The sequence below is a fragment of the Chamaea fasciata genome, unplaced genomic scaffold (genome assembly GCF_029207755.1).
Source record: "Chamaea fasciata isolate MVZ Bird 193981 ecotype frontalis unplaced genomic scaffold, bChaFas1.0.hap1 SCAF_3, whole genome shotgun sequence".
Classification (NCBI taxonomy): domain Eukaryota; kingdom Metazoa; phylum Chordata; class Aves; order Passeriformes; family Sylviidae; genus Chamaea; species Chamaea fasciata.
The window spans coordinates 23,427,974-23,447,828 of NW_027094088.1; the positions used below are offsets into that span (position 1 = coordinate 23,427,974).

The 19,855-nt window shown below is 43.8% G+C and overlaps 1 protein-coding gene across 1 annotated transcript; it reads right to left on the reverse strand.

The window, feature by feature from the left end:
- Nucleotides 1–1,912: 1,912 nt before the first annotated feature.
- On the reverse strand, nt 1,913–13,464 carry PRPH2 (peripherin 2). The gene is made up of 3 exons (XM_066178365.1): nt 12,884–13,464; nt 9,960–10,206; nt 1,913–4,798 (listed from the first exon to the last, which is right to left on the reverse strand). Exons 1-3 carry the CDS (start codon nt 13,462–13,464, stop codon nt 4,562–4,564), a joined length of 1,065 nt encoding a protein of 354 aa, XP_066034462.1. The 3' UTR covers nt 1,913–4,561.
- Nucleotides 13,465–19,855: the final 6,391 nt, after the last annotated feature.

Consider the following 19,855-nt stretch of genomic DNA (forward strand, 5'->3'; position numbering starts at 1 on the left):
AGTGCTTTGTTCTCCTTTCATCAGCCTCCAGCTTCAGTTGTGCAGTTGTGCCTTTCCAAGTTCCACATGCCCAAGTCTCCTCACTTGTGCTTTGCCCGGTGCAGGGGGTGTGCATCAGTCCGGTGGCAGGCTGCACACCTGCCCTTTGGTCCTTGTTTCACTGTTTGACTGGTTCCTGATTCCTGCACCACCCTTTGCGCTGGAGAGCTTTGAGAACAAACTGTGGAAATGTACTTCCTCGTGGTTTATGGACTGTCCTCTTAGAAACAATCAGGCAAGAGTAGTTGTTTGTGTGTGCTTTGTGGGGAGCTAATGGGATGGGAGGTGAGAATCCTGCTCAGCCCTCCCTCTGTGGAGCCCTCCCAAATGTTAGGGAGGAACTGCAAAAAAGGGTGTTCCCCAGGGCAGGGTGCTGCACAGACTGATGGGGTCTACAAAGCTGAGCTCCAGGCCGGGGTTTCCTCCAGCTTTCCCACCTCATCGTGCTTTGGATCCAGGTTCAGAAATATCTATGAAATGACATGGGAACAACAAATGCAGGTGCTTTGAGAGGGGCATTTTACTACTTCAGTGTTTCAGTCAGTCACTGAACACTATAGGTCTGATATAAATCAGAAAATGTTCCACATAGGCGTGACTTCAGATTTGAGATAGCTGTATTGCTGTTGCCAGAAATAAATTTGCCTAAGCCTGTGTCTTCCCCATAGGGGGCTATTATCACATGGTTCCATTCTATTTTTCTGACCTTATCTCTTAATTAACTAATCTCTAATAATGCTCTTTCTTTTTTCTTTTTTTTTTTTTTTAATAAGCATTTGTGATCCGTCCCCATTTTCCATTGATTACGCTAAGAACAGCATTGGCCTCTTTCACGAAACAAGCAAGTTGGGTGCAAATCAGTAACTGTTTTCTGGGATCCCTTTTTCTTTATATCAGCCTTGGAAATCTTCCCAGCCCATCAGCCAGGAGGTCCGTGGTGCCTGGGAGCCCGATATAGCATTCCCATGCTCTTTGCTAAGCTGCACACTTGTATTTGTGTGGTATTACCAAATGCCCAAGCTCATGTAATGCATGGAGGCTAATCTTATCAATTGTATTAAGGCTACTTAGGAACTAATAGCTTTAAGGAAGCTGTTTATATTTCCTCCTTTAAAGCACTTTAGTCCATGTTCTGTGTCCCTTCAAATAAATGTCATTGGTAAAATAACGAAATTTTTTTCATTCTTTTAAAAGTGATATTTCTTAAGAGTGGACACTTCAAGGCCTTGGACTGAGTCTGGGATCTGGGTACTTGGATTTAAGCCACTAATCCATATGGAGGTACCTAAAAAGAAGTGGCCTGGTTTGCATGAATTAAGTTCACATCCTTCTGAAGTTTATTAGTTTGAAAATCAGGGCACGGCTCTGGAATTTGTCGGATTGCTGCAGGGAGATTTGACTTTGTGAGCTTTAGACTTAAATTTAAAATAAGAACAATGTGTTCTTTTAAATTTCCACTGCAAGTTAGATTTAAACAGGGGGAGAAAAAGAGGTTATAAACCCAGCTGATTGTCAAAGACCCTGAGGATGCCAGTGGTTTCACTGGTTCAGCATGACCAGAACATCGTGTTCATGGCTGTGAAGATGTTTTAATTCCTATGTACTACAAGAGGATGCTATTAAAATAGCACAGAAAATTCTGTTTCTATTAAGAGGGAGGTGGTTTAGGGGGTCTGCTTGCACGTCCCGAGCTTAGCTGGGCACATGAAAAGAGGAAGGTTTGCTTTCTCTCAGAGCATTATAGGGGTGGGGAAAACCTTCCCACGTATAGGAGTACATAAAACAGATCCAAAAAATGAGTTCAGAAGGAAAAAGTCAGCAGTAATGCAAATTAAAGAAATCTGTATTAAATTGTATACATTTAAACATTTTCTTTAAAGAGATCTTTACTTGCAATAACATTTTAATACCTAAATTTACATTTGCAGTCAGCAGAAATATCTTTATCTAGAACAGCATTTGCAGTATCACAAGTAAGAATGTGTACGATTGGACGAGTGATATATTACATGTAATATTGTACAAAGCAGTTGTATTACAATCTTGTGGTAATCATAAGATGTCACAAAGATCTTCATCAACCAGGAGGTTTTATTTTAGACAGCATTAGCCCATATACTCTTTGTTCCCTGGTTCCAGTACTGTTCTTCATAAACCCGTCTCAGATGGTCTCTTTACCTGCCTGATACCATTGCACTGGCTTCGCCAGTGTGGCATTGAAAGAATGGTTTGCAAATTTATTATATTGCTTTAGGAATAATCTGATAAAAAATGGACACCACAAATAATTGGAGAGTCCTGTCTAAATTAGGGGCCTAAGCCAGATTTCTAGGTTAGCAATAAATCTAGATCTCTTTGAAAAGTCAGTCTAGTCAAATAACTGGTATAGATCACAACTCACTGAAGCCTCCCAAGGAAAGACTGTAATTAATCCTTGTAACGCAGCTCCTGTCCACACGTGACTCCTCTGAAAAGCTCTTCTCTGGTACATGTGGCCACATCATGTACCAACCACAATCCTGTTCTTTAATGGACCAGCTGAGGGGGCAGCTGGTCCCAGTGGCATCCTACTGAGTAGGGAGGAGCTGCGCTGGCTCATACAGTTCTGTCCCTCGGCAGAGCAAGAGACGATAGGCTGTGGTGAGTAGCAAGTTGGCCTTTTGTCAGTGCCCTTGTCCTAGTCTTATGCACAGAAGGGGAGAGTGACTTTTAAATTCATTATTGTAACTAAATTCATGATTATAACTACAGTTGAAAGCTTTGAGAAAATGAAAGGACATCACAGACACTTGTCAAAATCAAACCTTGCGTGCAGGTGGCCTGAAACGGCCTGGGCACTGAGATGGAAACTATGACTTGGTGTACAGACACATCCCTACTTGTTCTGCCTTGAACTCATCTGTCCATCCCAAAAGGAATTTGGACAGAAGCCGGAGGAGCTGAGTGCTGCTGGGGCAAGTGCACAAGTGATTAGGAACGAAAACCAGTGGGCTGTGCAATGGTGATGCAGCTGCAAACACTGCTCCCTTTGAGGGCTGGCCACCAGCCGGGGAGAAGGGACCCACTGAGTAACCTCTCCCAGGTACACCGTCGAGAAGTAGAGGGTTTGCATAGCCAGGGTAAAAATAAGTGTGGTGCCTGGCTTGCAGGGAGGGACTGAGGCGTCTGCAATCGTTGGTGCAGGGGGCTGGGGCTTGTTCTCTTGGGTTTCTTTCCCTTTAGCTGAAATTATCTGGCAGCTGAAAATAAACTCAAGATGATGCTCTGTTCCCTTATTAGAGGCTGCACACCACAGCAAACTCTTTCCATATTTTATTCCAACTTGAGAACAGGATCCTCCAGCTATGACACTATGTTTGGAGAGCATATACAAAATGTGCCTTCCCTTTGATTTAAAAGATATAATGAGGAGTACCCCCTCACTGATAAAGTAAAATTTGCACATTGGGGATTGATTTGAACTTAGTTTTCCCTGGCCTGAAAGGCTGAGGCTTTTAGTATTTGTGGATGAATGGTACCCACTTTCTAGGCTCCTGGAAAACATTTAAAGTGTGAGTTCTAAGTGGCCTGTCTGGATTTGGGTTTGTCTTTTCCTTGCCTTAAAAATAGTTGGGCTTGAATATTCTGGAGCAAGTTATGAGATTACATACTCTGTGTAAAATGTCCAGAGTAACCATAACTGGCACATGCTCATTCCTGGATTCCACCCACTAAAGGATGAGTCTTCTAAGCTTCTGTGAAGAATTTAAATACAAGGTGAAGCATAAGTCTAGAACACATGTATTCAAGATATACAACCTGCAAAAAAAACCCCTGAGAAACAAACCCCTTGAATCTTACTTGAATGTTGTTTTTATGATGCTTGGCTGCTTCATTAAATTACGATTTTTGCTTAGTACATAAATTCTCAGCATAAGGTTGCATTTTGTTCTATGTACATCTTAAGAATACAGCAGAAAATACCATTGCTTAGCACATTAACAAAAATCACATATGAGAGGTTTGTCAAAATACCTGTATACTAAGTTATATACAATTCTGGAAATCCTTCTTTCTTTGAATTCTATCATGTTACTCTCCAGAAACCCAATCTGTTTGTCCTTAAAAGCTGAAGTACAGAAAGTATGCTGATCAAACAACTTGAGCAAAAAAATATTAACTTTTCAAATTCCACTTTTAACTTCAAAATAAAATGAAATGGATTGCCATGTGACGACAGCGATCTTTTTTTTTTAATTTTTTTTTTTTTTCTTAAACTAACTGTCTCTGATAAGGGAACACGTGAATATTGCAAGTCCTAGTTGGGGTCATATTCCCAAAAAGATATGGATATGGTGTACTCACATTGTGGATAAGTGTTTTATCCCAAGGTGCACTATGTTGTATGCTCCCATGTACAAAAGTGAGCATGCGTAGAAATGTGTATTCTGGTGGTTGGTACATAGCTTTTAAAATATAGATATATTCACAATTCTCAGTTTGTGTTATTTTCTCTGAGAAAAAGTCCACCTCAGTGAGCAGCTCAACTGACTGTTGTGATGGCTGGCGTCTTCCCACCTTCCTCTCCTTCGGCACCTTCGGCTCCTGCCTCCACCTGGTTGAACTTACCCAGCTTTTTCAAATTCTCCAGCGCAGATTTGAAAGTGTCCTTGAGGCTGTTCTCCAGGACCCAGCCTTCGCTTTCGCACTCGGGGTCTTCGGGATTGGTGATGCTTTCCAGGGAGGTGTGCAGGAGGCGCAGGCCGACCATCACCGACATCTGTGCCAGGCAACGGGAAAGGCAGAGCGCGTCAGCCGGGGCTGGGCGCTCCCACCCCACCCTCACGGCCCCCTGCCAGGGCAGCCCTGGGTGTGCCCCAGGGGCCTCTCTGCTCTCCTCTCCTGTCAGTGTCAGTGCCTTCCCGGGAGGTTTTAATGCATCCCTGGCTGCTGTGCACTGGATGTCCAGAAGGCACTTTGGATGTGCAACACCGTCCTTGGCCTTGACCACCCACTTAGTTTTAACGAAACATTTTGACTTTGCATTGACCTTAATATGTTTGGTGAGTATATTAAGCTGATCAAGGAGATATTAATGAATCAGCATTTCTGCAGAACGGACCAGCATTAGGATTTGAGCCCTTAGTTTGTCTACTTCAGATTCTGATATTGTTGTGCAAATAAGGGAACGGAGGCAGCAGGTGATCTCTCCCTGGTTCCATCTAACACAAATTTGTATTTCTGATTAAATATTACCTAGCCCCAGCAGCCCTGACTGAGACTTTTTCTACTCTACTATGTAACACTGCTGACACTGGCAACACCCTGCACTGCCTCCAGAGAGAAAGTGAAGAAGAGCAGCTCCCAGAAGAGCTGGCCTGGTGACGTGTAGGGCTGGTGGCTGGGATGGGGCAGCAGTAATATTGTTTTGGTCCTTCTTGTGCTGGGTAAAGCTCAGGTGGAGAACACCTACAGGACCTCATAGGATTTGTTCTCTAAGGGAAGTACGATGCCTCTATCACCCTATCCAATTTCCCAAGGAACAGATTACCTTTAGTCCTCCTCAGCCCTGATGGCTAAAGAGGCTGGCAGATTTGACGTTGGGATTCAGCCACATGGCAACGCCAATGGCAGAATTCACATCTGGCTTTTGGACTCAAGGGACTGCCCAAGGATGTGCTTCCATGCTTCCAGCCTGTGGTCATCCAACTTGTGTATGATCAGTGTCTCCAAACTCTTGGAAGACTAAAGCTACACTTGGCTACTCTCAAAATTGGCAGATGTTCATATTTCTCTGCCTTCACTCAAGATCAGAAAGGGGGAAAAACATTGGTCAAGCAAACAAGTTTCATCAAATATGTCCATATCCAAAGTCAAATATTCATACTGCTTAACACAGGAATGTATGACTAGCCACACTTTGGTCACTAAGGAAGTTTCTAGTGGCTCTGAATCTGGAAATAGTCTCATCTAGCCAGTAATATGATGACTTAAATCAGTTAAAGCACTATTCTATAAAAGTCACAAGAAGTGACAAATCCTATCACATTAGTCTCGGGATTTATAGCCTTTGACATCTTCCTTCTACTCTGAGTCCCAGTTTTGCTGCTCCCACTCACGGGGCTGATATCTTTGAAATCAATGGCTATTGCAGGTGCAGATTAACAGGCCTGGGTGCAGGCAGTGGTCTCCACGTTGCTCTCTGCTTGTGCTGCCTCGCTGCATGTCAGCAGGAGCTTTGTTTTGTGATTGACTTGCCAAGTGCCACCATTTGACAGCCAAATAGGTGGACTGTCTTCCTGGATGGCTCTAAGTCATTAAATATTGTCATGCCTTTAAAAAGGAAGGTGCTTGTGCAGCACTGAGCATCTGACCTGTCCTTGGATGGGATTTTGTGACATTTTCTCTCAGTTTAAGACTTTGTTTTCTTAAAAACTTTTTTAAGCAAGGTTTTGAGTCCCTGAAGCTGAGATTCCTTAAAAGCAATGCAAAATGTCTGGGCTCTTGTCACCTCCACTGACCTGAGCCTGCCTTCTCTGCCAGATGAGAAGAGAACCCAGGAAGTTTGAGACAAGTATCTGGTAAATTAGTCTGTCTCCTATATGATCACAGAGAGTCTGGGAACACCAGTTTAGCTGAAGTCCTGCACCAGGGAAGGCATAACCCCAAACACCAGTATGTGCGGGGGGTGACTGGTTGACAGCAGCTTGTCAGCAAAGGGCCTTGGGGTTCTGATGACACCAAGCTGTCCCTGAGCCAACAATGTGCCCTTGTGGCAAAGTGGGAAAATGGTATCCTTGGCTGCATTAGATGAATAACTGCTAGCAGGTTGAGGAATGTGATCCCTCTTCCCCTCTCCTCAGCTCTGGTGAGGCCACAGCTAAACCTCCAACCTTAACCAGCCTTTGAGTTGTAGATTTGAGCTTCACCACAGTCCAGCACAGAAGGCAGGGGTGTCAGAGCCCTGGAGTGAGGCCAGTCTCGTTGAGGGATGATTTCCCTGTCATGGAAACCTTTGTCATTTTACAGCAACTTTAAAGTGCCAGGAAGAACATGACCACAGTGTTTCTCCAGGGATAGGGCTGTGCAGTCTGGGCTGGTGGATGCCCTGCACTACAGCACGCTCACCCTCGCCAGCTGGGCCAACAGATGAAACTGTGTCCTTCTGGAGGGTCCCTGCTGCCTGTGGGCTGGTTTTAGAGATCACCAGGAATTCACTCCTACTGTTAATGCATCAGAGAGTTTACTCTCCGACACAGGACATGCAACATGCCTCCTGTGAGTGTCTCAGTGCTCTCCTGGAGCTCAGCCTGGGCCCGGTCTGTGGCACACGTGAGGTGAATCCCACGGTCTTGGCTATTACGGCAGCTGTGACTTATTGAGATCGACATATTTGCACAAGTGGAGGACCTGGAGCACCTCAGGAACCAGCCTCAGCCCTCTATTCCTTTTGAAATGCTTTATTCAGGGCACCCTTGAACCTCTCTTTTCCTCTTTGCTGGCTAAGGCAGGTCAAGAAGACATCCAGGCTTGCTCTTCTTGACCTTCTGCAGCGAAGCCCATCTGTTTGCCAGGGTTTAGCCTGAGGCGGCTTAGGCAGAGCAGGGTGTGATCTTTTTTTGTCATCCTCATGACTGGTTGTCACACATGGGAAGCCTACAGCTTTTGTTAGGAAAAGCAGCTTCTAGAAATTAGCATTCTTTTCAAATAGAAGTTCTGATATTTCAAAATATGTTCATTCTTCCTTGTGCCTAATACAGAAAGGTGAAAGAGAAATGGCCTTCCCTGGTCCCTGGGAACCATCCTGGTTGGCATGTTACCTTTTTCTACAGCTTAGAATAACAGCTGTGATTAGTATTTCCCTCCATGTTCTCTCCCCCTTCCCACACTTCAATTCCAGCAACCCAGCTGGAAGAGTCGTCCACAGCCCCCAGAAGGGCTTTGCTGGAGAAGTACCTGGTTTGAGTCCATGGTGGCTGCAGGTGTAAAGCAACCCAGGATTTTGCTTTTGCACTTTTCTGTGACTTCCCAGGAAGCCAGTCAAAGTGGAAATGAGAAGCGTAGAGCCACCACAACCACTGCCCCTGGGCTCACCCTGCTCAGACCCACACTTACCTTAGTCAGGAGTTGGGACCTCTGCTGCCCTCCTGCTCAGCATAAAATTGTTTCCTATCCTGACTGGAATTTAAAGGAAGTGGCTGTATTTCAAGGGAGACTAAATTAATGTCTGTTTCCTGCTTTCCTTCCTCCCTTCAAAGTTTGCCTTGAAAGCAAAAGGAATTTCAGACCCGAATCTGGGCCCTTTATGGCAGAATATCAGGCAAGTAATAAATATTCAGGAGGGCAAGTTATTGTAACCCGGGATCATGTTGGTTCTTTCAAGTTTTGCCCTAAAAGTCCTCTGGTTGCCTGGAAAAAAGTCTCACCTTCTATTTTGAAGAAGACAAAGAAAAGAAGAGAACATCTCATTTCTCATTATGCCACAGGGTGAAAAAAATACCCAGGTGTACTTTGAAGAGTTAGACATAAAATACTGCATTTTTATCACTGCTATTAATGTTAACATATCACTGTCATTAATCTCTTGCAAGTTAGCAGAGGTATGTTACAGGTCCCTAGTCATGATTTTTTGCAGCTGGCATTGGTATTTTTGTGCATTTTTCCCCTGAGCTTTTGAATTTCTTTGACTTTCGAATACAGTTGAAATTCCCCTCTCTTCAAGAGCTCTGCACTTGAATCTGGGCTAAAATAAAGACCTTCTCTTTCTTTTCTTACCAGAATAACAGTGTAGAGAGGTAGTACATTTCTCTGCAGTTTGGAGCACTTATTTTTAAAACAACACAACATGGAATAACTTTATGATTTTTTTTTTTTCAATTCACAGATTTAGGTAGGTGTTTATTTTCTAAAAAGCATCTTAATTCCTGGAAGGCTGTAGGCCAGTGCTTGTATCAAAACGTAACTCATCTTTTAAAAATTTGCATGTATCTAAATTTTTAAAAAGGCAGCTGAATCATTTAAAATAGGCAATGCCATATGCAGCAGCCATTTCAAGGATAGGAAAGGCTCTGCTGCGCACCAGGGAGCTGCCCCCTCCCTTTTACCAGCAGGTCCTGCCTGATCTCCACATCCAGCACCTCACGTTCCAGCCCTCGTGCCACTGCCAGCCCACACTCCCTGAGCATTAGTGTTGATTAAACACCCTGGCTAGAAAACTGGCCATCTCCCAGGGGCAGGGGATTCATCACATTGGATGAACAGTGTTTTATCAGCCAAGCCGCACTTTGGGTTACGGTGCCCACAAGACACCTGCCCTGGGCAGCATTGGCACCTGTTCGCATTTGCGTCGTGGTTTTGGGAAGCAGAGCAAAATAAATTTAATCCACCTGCTCCACCTGAACCATTCTTTTTGACCAAATACCTTGGTGGAGATGATGAAGGTCCACAGGCTGCCTTGAAATCTTTCCACTGTGTGCGGCTTAAAGCCTTACTTTGTTCAGCGTGAAAACCCTTTAACTGCACTTGCTGTCCCACTAATTACTTTCACACATCTTTGTTATGTGTTGCTTTTTTGTATTTCTCATTCCCCAGAAATGGTGACATGTGTAAAATTCGTGCATCTGGACAGCAGAGCCCTTGCACTCTCTGCCCTGCCCAGCGCCTTGCCTTTGACAGAAGATCACTCCCTTTTCCCCCTCTTCCTGTGGGATACTCGAGGCTCTGGAGGGCTCTGTGATCCCACACCCACTGCGCCTCTGTTTCCAGCCTGGGACATTTCAGCCCTTACTCAGACATTTTCTCGGCCAAACAACGGGGAAAAAAAAATCTATTTAAATTATTTTACATAGATCCGATTTTTCACTCGGAAGCCCTCGCTGAGAAATGCCCCGCTCCTGCAGAGCCGGGGCTGCCCTGCCGTGTGTCTGAGGGGAGGGGGTTACCTCAAAGAGCCAGACGAGGAGGATGACGGCGCCCATGGAGCTCATCATGCCGCTGTAGTAGTTCAGCAGCGCCTCCCGGCAGCCGCGGCGCCACAGGTTGAGCTCCTCGGTCTGGTAGTCGTAGCTGTAGTGGGCAGAGTTGTTGGTGACCTGGTACTGGATGCAGGGCCGGGGCGAGCTGGGGTTGCAGCAGCTGAAGGGGACGCCGTCCACCAGGTACCTCCCGTCCACGTTGCTTTTGATCCGGCTACGGGCAAGGGCAGAAGGGAGCGTGAATACACACACACACACACACACACACACACACTCTCAGACATGCACACAAAGACATCCAGGAGCAAATCTGCAAAGGCAAGGAGGACTTTTCACCGTGCCTTTTCTCCGTGTCCCCTTGTTCACACCCGAGGTGTTTGTCCAGGGTGTCCTTTCTCTCCGAAATCCTTTTCTATGTCAAGGCTACACTGAGTCTGTAATTAACTCCACCTGGTGGGAATGCACGCTCTTGGGTCACTTCTTCAAAGAAATTAATTTTTAACAAAAGTAAACGGCACAGAGAATTCAGGAGGGGCGATCAGAAAAGAGTGATCATATCATAGTTAGGATGGAAGGGAGGTGCTGGAGCTGATCTGAGCTTGGAAAAGAACCCAGAATAGCCTTGGAACTCACTATATCCCGCTTGAGCATTGATCCAGCAAACCTAATAGCTTCTTCTTGATGATAATAGCTCCAGGGAGGGGTTGTGCATTTATTCTTGGCTTGGGAAGGTAGCCAGTATTGAAAACATGAAATGTGCTTCAGCAACAGGATGTTGCAAAATTTCCAAAGTCCTTGCAGGAGCTCCCCAGCTATTGTTCATCTGACACTGTGGTTGTTCTCTGTAAACAGTCATTTAGCCTGGTGTCTTAGGAGAGGTTTAGATGCAAGATAAGTTAGAAGGCAAGTAGTTCCACTGACTCTGCAAAAAGATTATAATAAAAGGACTGCAGTTTAAAACAGGCCATTTTGCTTAGAAAATCATGGAATGGAGAGTCCCAGAGGTGTAGAAAAGAAAAAAAATCTGAGTGTCACTTGTAGCTTTCTATATGGATATTTTAAAATTGTGTCATAGAGAGGTGTTTCCAACTACCTGGCGAAGGGAAACTTCGCTTTGCAGTCATGACCTAAATATATCTAAACAACAAATGCAGTTGAGGTTTTCTCTCTAAATGTAAAGTGTGCTCTGGACTAGGTCTAATTCTCATTCATGTTTCAGAGAGATTGGATATTGCATCAGGCCTTTGCTCTACAATAACATAAAAATCCCATTGTGGAGGACAAACTCCCACCTTCCTTGGAGCTAAGGAGAACTTTACTATTGGCTTCAAAGGGGCCAGACTATCCCACCAGGAATGGGAGCAGAGACTGTGCAGCACCACATAGTACAAAGCTTGAATTCACTAAAATCCATTTGTAGATTTTTAATGCTCTATTTCCTGCCTCAGTAGTACAAAGAAATTACCTTGAGTCTCAGTCCCAAACAAGGCATCAGTTATTAAGGACAGTATAACCTTGTTTTCCCTCTGTGCATTGCCCTTCCACTGCACTGGATTAAGTTACAGCTCTCAAATCTCCATATAATGCTGGCAAGGTTTTTTCAAGTAGTTATTTATACCCATGGGCATACCTTCGCAATGGAAACACCCCCTTATTCAATAGTGAGTGTATTTGCTCTAACACCCTGCAGTGCAACGGGTTAAATCTGGAACAGTTTTCACTAAATCCTCATTCTGAATTGCAAAAACAACCAGACCACCCAACAAGTCAAAAGAACATGCAGAGAGACACACACCAGTGAAATACCATTTACGCAGTCAGGCAGGGATTCCAAAAGATCCCAAGAGATACACAGAGCTTTTTTTCAAAATTACTTCAGACATTTTTAATACAGGCAGTATATTTAAAAGGCAGATTGCTTCCAGTTTACAGGACCCATTATGCAACCACAGAGCATAAACGTTAATGAATGATGTTCCCAAAGAACCCGCAATAACCACCTCTTTCCCTGGTGCTCAATTTTTTAAAAGGTTGTGGGTACTTATGCCTAATGCTATTTTTTTAATTTCAAAGGTTCATTTTGTTCTCATGTTTATTTTCTGCTTGAGCTTACTGCACCTAACCTGATTTTGGGATTACTGCTTCTTTGGGACCTGACATCAAAGCCTTTAAGGTGTTTCTGGTCAACAACCTGGTCTGGTTTGTATAGAAACAATAAACTAGTGCTGCTTTCATGTGAGGTTTTAAAAAATTAGGCACAGGACAGAACTTAAAGTACAGATGGCTACAAGGGCCACTGTGTAAAGCTGGGAACATCAATTGATGCTCAGTATTATCACAGCACTGAAGCACTCCATTGACTGAATATAAAAATAAAATTCTAAATCTTAAGGATGTAAGACACATGGGTTATTGGCAAAGTGTTACTGCCTCTATTTATTTCCATGCGGCTGATTAGCTGCCAATATCTAAGTGGAGTTTTAAAAGTGGTATCAACAGTATATCTCCAGGGAATTCTTTTTTTAGGAAATTAATAAATCACACTGACATCTGCTTAAGGATTAGTAAAGTTCTGATACTTTCCTGTTGATTTTGGTAGTGTGGCTCAGGGTAATGGGTTTATGAAGGAGTAAAAGAACAGTAAAAACTATTAAGTCTGTCTACTTACTGGGTAAGAGTGGGAATTGTAGTTTGGTGCTTTTTATTTTATGTTATGGATGACTTTGGAGGAATTTGTCGGGGAGGAAGAAATCTAGCTGGTCATTGGGATGCTTTATTACACAAGACCCCATTTAACACAAACCCCCTTCCAGTCAGTGCCTATTGGCACTTGAGGACATCATTGATCAAACATGGAAACTACGTGATACAAACCCCACTGAATCACTTACTCTTTCACTTCTTTGGAGCTGAAGTCCAGGTATCTGTTGCTGATCCACTGGATTTCAAACCAATCTTTGTAGCCGTTGTTGCCACAGCACTTGAACTCGATCTGGAGCATGTCGATGGTCTTCTTCATGAAGCACCTTCCCGGGGTGTCTGTGTCCCGGTAGAACTTCATGCCGTTCTTGAGCCCCTGGGCCAAGGTGCTGTCCAGGGAGCCACGCATGAGAAAGCAAATCAGAGCAACGAAGAAAATGAGCATGTTAAAGACGCAGCACAGTGCCAGGTAAGGTTTCAGCAAAGGCTTCCACTTGGCAAATTTAGCGGGATCCAGAGAATCGTAACAGATTTTTCCAGCAAAACCATTGAAGGCGCAGGATAATATACCCATCAATATCAAAGAATTGGGCACAAAGTGGCTTTCAGAATTGTCCATCACTTCGCTTCGCTTCCGGAGCTCAATTTTGAGGAACAATCCCATGCTAAAAACAAGGATTCCAGCAAACACCGAAAACCAGTTCATGAGCCATAGTCCCTGCGCTAGTTTTACCCGTTTCTTCTGATTGAATTTGACTTTCAGCAGTGCCATCTTTGTAGTGGGAGATGTTGGAAGATTTCACAGCCTGGACCCCTCTTCTCAGCGTAAGCAACTCGAGGAAGAACCATTCAGGCATCGGAAGAGATCCCGAATGGCACATCGGGAAGCGAGCCGCTGCACGGTCCTTCCATCTTGAAGTTCCCTGCTTAGGATTCAAGTGAGTAAAATATTCGAAGGTCCCAGTTAACAATTTCACATTAATGAGAATAATGGGCAATTAGCACCTACAACTATTTCTGGTGGTTTCTTCCAAGCAAAGGAGAAACACTCTCAAGGTTTCAAATGATTTGATCTGGATCTGCAAGACGTCATTCTAATACCTTTAATCATTTGATCCAATTTGGAGACATGTCTGTCAACAGATGAGTGGAAGTAATCCCTCATTTTACTATTTAGTAGATTTGTGCTCTCCTATGATAGGCTGCCGGGTGGAATATGAAACCCCAGAGATATAAAAAGATCTTGGTTGCCAGAAGAATATGGAACATTAGAGAAAAAAAGGAAGAGGGCTCTGGATTAAAAAAGGCTGCTTGTATACAAACATTCCCCGTCGTGACCCTGATATATTCATATCTACAGCCGAACCCATGTTCTAGTCCTTATCCTTCTGTGTTGACTGGAGATGACATCCTGTGGCTTATGTATTCCAAAAGCAGATAAGCGTGTAGTTTACGGTGACCTAAAAAACCTAAGCTTGGCATTTTCTATTTACTTCCAGGACTTGCACCATCTCTGAGTCTTGGCAGGAGAGCAGGAGAAAGGAAAAGTGCAGAGAAACTCAACAAATAAACCCTGGGCTGAAATCTACAGATGCTTTTATAAAAAGTGAGCTGGCATGAGCAGCTTACTGGATAATCACCAGGTCGGAGGGTCTAGCAGGGCTGCCCGAGGAGACCTACCCGGGAGTTTACACCAGGGAGGAATTCAACTCAGCAGCTGGAGAGGGACCCTGGGGATGTTGCATCTGAGTGCAAGGGAGGCATCCCGGGGGTCCTCAGGCTCTGCTAAAGGACCTGCAGCCGGCTCTGATTTCATGCTGGGGTGGGCAGAAAGGAGGGTAGGAGCCCCTCCTGCAGCTGCAGCCTCCTCCTTGCAGCACACAGCTGGGTCAGGCAAGCAGAGGTGCCAGGCTTTTGCTCACTCTGCTGCTTGAGGAGTTCTGCTTGCTCTGAAATATCACCTCCCACTCGCCTCACAGGGGTTTGGAGCTACTGAGAAAGTCCTGCTCTGCCTCACCCCCTGCCACTACAACGTGAAATTAACCTCCAGCAGTGGAGCATTATCCTGCAGGTGTGTAAGGGCATGGGTGCTAATGCTTCAGGGGAGAAAGGCGCAGTCCCATAAGAGGGACTAGGAAGATTCTCTCTTGCCCGTTAGCCAGACCGGCTGCTGCCACCACCCAAGTCCCTGGAGGCATCCCCTAGTGGCTGCCAGCAGCATGGCCACTAGCCCTCAGGGAGAGAGGGGAAGGGATGTCCTAGGAGGAAGGCAAGTGTGAAAAATACTAACGCAAATAATTAAAAAGCCCAAGCACTGAAAAATAATGTTTTGATGGTCTCCAGCTCTGATAATACCGTGGATGCCTCTCAGTTACCATTTGAGATCCTGGAATGCTGAAGGAATTCCTTCAGGAAGGACGAAGTCTGGCAACTCACAACTTCTTCCTGTCCTAATAGAAGGTTTTTGTGGTGGACCTTTCCCAGCCCATCCTGGTGCTATTGCAGTGAGCTGGAAAGCAGCTGGTAACTGGGATTTTTCTAAAGCAAGGCTGGTTGTTTGCATCGCTGCTGCCCTTGCTGGTGAAGAGTGAGTGTGTAAGATGAGAGGGAAGGTGATTATCCATCAGGGACTATTCTCTCCTCTTGCCCTGAAGTGGATGAGAAGTGCTGTTTCTTGAGACAGTCTATTCATGTTTTTGCGCAATAAGCCATGGTGCTGAAATAGCATCTCTCCTTGCAAAATATCCCACAATCAGTGCAGCACATGTGTTTCACTGACTCTTTCAGGGCTCAGCTGAGAGACTTGAGTTTGAAAAATGTATCTATCTGACAGCCTGGAGTTAATTCTAGATAAAGGAACTCGAAACCATTTCCTTTCTTGTCAGTGATGACCATGAAACCGTAATTAAAGTGGAAAAGATTTCTCTACCAGGTCTGCAGGTCATGAGGATATACAGTGAAATACTTCCTGCCCACAGCAGATGTAAGCCTGGTGCTGCTCTGGATATGGGTAATTTCGTGTTCAGGAGCACAGATGAATCCGAATATCTGTCAGCTTAATAATTTAACATTTAGATACCCATGATAAATCCGATGCAGCAAAATCATCTAAGTGTATACATTACGGTGTTTCCTCTAAATCAGGAATCAAAGTATTGAAGGACATGCAGGACATGCTTCAGGGCTCACTGATCCCTCCAGATTTACTCTTCTGCCTATAAACAAAGGAAATGGGAAGGGTCCTCATAAATCACTGCTAAATTGCTAGCGTTAGCGGCGAGATGATCAGTAATTCACCTGATGTTCAGGAGGGGACACTCGAACGCTAATTAGACCTTTGAGACTTCTACCTTTAAAGTCATCACAGTGAGCAATCAGCGCTACCAAAACAACCCGGATTAGGAAAAGAGCTGTTTATTTAAGTAGTTTTCAATAGCTCAATACCAGCTGGGGACTTTAAGTGGAAAAAACCTACCCCACCCATCAACTTGACTCGCCGTGCTTGGAAGTTTTAAAGAGGATTGGTTAACACTTTTTGAAGTGGGAAGGAATGCTTCCCTATTATCCCAGACACGGAGGCGACAAACCCTGTGCAAGCATCGGCACAAACCGGCCAGCCAAGGGCTGTCTCCGGCACGGCAGCCTAAGGGAGAGGAAGGTGATGGGGGATCATCGAGAAATGTTTTGGGGTGTGGATAGTTTAAAAAAACCTCTTTTTGCCTAGCATCTGCTTTTCTCAAAAAGCTTTCTCTTGGCTGCGATTCGTCTCTCGTTTGGCACTTACTACCGCTTGCTACTTCAAATAGAAAATGCTGAAATTGATCCATAGCAGATAAAAGCTAATTGCTGCAAGAATGTTTGAGTTAATGGTCTCCTCAGAGGTTGTCTATTAAATTCAAATGTATAATTCATGTGCCAATATTGGAGAAAAAATGGTAGAATAAAATATTCAAATTATTATTGATTTCACCATGAATCTGTTCAAATTCAAAATCTAGTTAAAAATTATAATGTGTATGTATAACAATACAATATTGATACCTTTCCAAAAAGCTATGGCTGCTAACCTACATATAAGCTGCAAATTTATCAGTTAAGAGAGAGGAAAGTAAACAATTTAATCTGGTATTTGTTAAACAGTCTGATGCTCAGCCCTGGACCAGTCTTAATCTTTCCATCTTCTAGGATATGAGATACAAAAATACATACATTCCTAACCTATGTAAGTGCTCTCAGCTGGTAAAAAGAATAATCTCCTGGCCCAATCTTTCTTTCACACTGCTCTGTGAAATGAAATCTGTGCTTTCTGAGGCTTTTTTTCCCCTTTCCTTTCCCTCGGAGTGGTTATATTTCACTGCAAGAAAAATGATGTCTGGTGTTACCTTTGATGGGAAGCTATTGGGTAGAGAGGTTTCCTCTTGTACCCTCACTAATGGTTTTGCTCTCAATTGTAACTCTGTGGTGTGAACAGGGACAGTCCCGCGGAACAATGTGATATAAATTCTGAACCTCTCTGTATGATTATCAGATGGAGAAAAGTCTGATTTATGACTTTTTTTTTTTCCTTTTTTTTATTTAACCTCTTTACACAGGTAACCTGGTTGGCTACTATTTTTGTGGCATGTGAGGTGACTGCAGGTTCTGAGGCTGGAAACAGAGGCAAGTTCCAAATTCACTGCTGGGATTGTCATAAATCCTGGAAAGGGTGATTTGACCTGCTGAACTCTGTGGCTCCTGCACTTTGTTGGGACATACTGTGGGGGTTTTGGTGTGGTTTTGCTCTCGGTAATTCCCAGAATTTCAGCCATCATTCATGTGGTGGTGAGAAAACATGTTGAGAAAACATAGCTTTTTGTTGACCTCCAAGATGGTCATTATGAGTATTTGTATTATTGTGATGCCCGGGGTGGAACATTCATTGCTGAAAAAATGAGAGTTAGAAATCAAAGTTTATATCTGCAGAAACAGGAAAGAAATATGTTGGGAATTAAAAACAGCTTACAAAAAGCTCATGATATTCATTACTGCTGGAAAACATCTCAGCACAACAGGTGGATCCCCCAGTCAGACAGATAAATCAGATCATGATGTGAATGGAAATGCTGAAATTTCCCCGAGTTGCATAGATTCCTTTTTCTTGCTATTCCTGTCTTTCCTTGTACGTGATGAAATTGTTTAGTAAAACCTGAAGCAATTCCAGGTAAAACCACTGAGATTTAAACCTTGTTTACATGCAGCTATTGCTTAAATAACAAACTTCGGAAAAAAATATCCAAGCCTTCAAAAACATAATGCTTCAAAGTGTGTAGGAAAATGTCTTACATGCATATATTTCTTACCTGTTTTTTTCATGAAACAATTCCACTACAACTCACATCACAATCTGTTTAAAAGAAAGAGAGCTGGATGAAGAGAAGGCAAGTAACTCTATTTCTGTTCTTGTTAGTCAGAGAAGCAGGGGCAGACAGTGGGAAATGCCTGGACTCCAAAGGGAATCGAGGGGGGTTGACCCCTCAGGACAGACCTCTGGGTGAGGTGATGGCCCCATGGGAAGCGGCAGCAAAGCTCCTGGCTGCTTCTCTGGAGGCAAGTTTTGGTCTGTGCCACCCCTCAGTGCCTCAACAAACGGCAATGCTCAAAGCTCTGCGTGGCCTTGAAAACGGCCTCAGTTTCTTCCCATGGGTTCAGTGTTGCGTATCTTTGCATAGAACTGTTTTATTTCCTCCACAGACACACACAGGAGCTTTAAAACACTGAGTAACAGCCCTGTGGTGGACTAAGAAGTTTCAGTGGCTTTAAAGATTTTGGTGAGGCAACTGGCTGGGGGAGGGATGTCCAACTAAGCTGTCTTTCAAAAATGTTTGAAACAGGACTGCTTCCCTGACTCCCTGTGAAAATGGTTCTGCAGCTCAATGCCCCTCACCATTTTTATAAACTTTCTGCCTGTTAGCTTCTCTTCAGGGCAAATTTGCACAAGGTTTGTGGTGCTGATGTTCTGTTACCCCATGTTTCTGGCAGGCATTTGTTTTTCAGCCCCTTAATTTCTTTAAAGTATGAGATTTCTCAAGAAGTTCCTGGTCGACCTGGTGGCACTGTGAGGTAAACCAGAGCTAGAGCTCTTGAAGAGACTTTGTTCACTTCAGTTGTACATTATGTAGGGTGACTGCTGGCTGATTAGAAATACTTAGGGGTTTGGCTTCTCTTCCTAAGAGATCAAAAAAGTTGCAATTTTTCTACTGAATAGCTCATGGAACATGCTAGCAAACCTTTTCTAGTGCTTAATTTCTCATACAACACGAACGGACTTCTGTTTCAAAATAGTCTTGGATTTCTGCTATGATTCTACATTAGGAAAGCATAATTTTAAAAAAGTGTATGGAAACATGTGCAACTGTTCTATATATATATATACATACATTAAGTTTTATGTTTAGAACTATAAATCACATTTGGGTATTTGCCTAATCTTTAGGCTAATTGTCTGGCACGGTGTTCCTGAGGAGTATTACCTGCTCGCTGTGGTTTGACCAAAGTTAAGGATTTGGAGGAAGGAAGATTAGGATACATTAGGAGCTGGGATGTCAATAACTGATTTGTGAAAAACATTCCCAAGGAAGCAATTTCAGAGAGAAATTGAAGTTTAAACTTTCATGTTTTGACTCCTGCTCTGTTTATTCAGGCAGTACTGCATGCCATGGGCCAGGAGCTGGAACAGGACATGGCACTTCCATGTGAAGTGCACTGGGAAGCTTCAGTGCACCCCTGGTACCTGCCACAGCCTGGGGTCTCTCTCCCTGTCAGGATCTGCTGGGATCCATGGCCACAGGAAGGAGGTCTAAATGTTTAGAGCTTTGGGCAAGCAGAACAAAGGCATTACTGTAGTTCTTAGAGGCTGAACATTTTGCAATCTCAAGGCTAGAGAATGCTAACAGGATTGATCTGTCACTACTGGGAACTGTGGAGAACAATTAACTACAAAATCAGGTTCTGTACCAAGATGGATATGTTAAAATTAAGATACTGGAGAGCCTCAACTGATCACATGTCTCTCACAAAGGATATAAATTATGTACATTGAAGTAAGACTGAGGGTTTATTCTTAAAATAATTTTATGATGCTGTCAGTGCAAAGAAGACAGTAATTAGTAAAGAAACAACTGAAA

Coding starts and splice junctions, on each gene's coding strand:
- PRPH2 (XM_066178365.1), bottom strand. CDS start 13,464: ATGGCACTGCTGAAAGTCAAATTCAATCAGAAGAAACGGGTAAAACTA. Junction 10,207..12,883: donor AGCTCCAAAGAAGTGAAAGA/GTAAGTGATTCA, acceptor CCTTGCCCGTAG/CCGGATCAAAAGCAACGTGG. Junction 4,799..9,959: donor TCCTCGTCTGGCTCTTTGAG/GTAACCCCCTCC, acceptor TGCCTGGCACAG/ATGTCGGTGATGGTCGGCCT.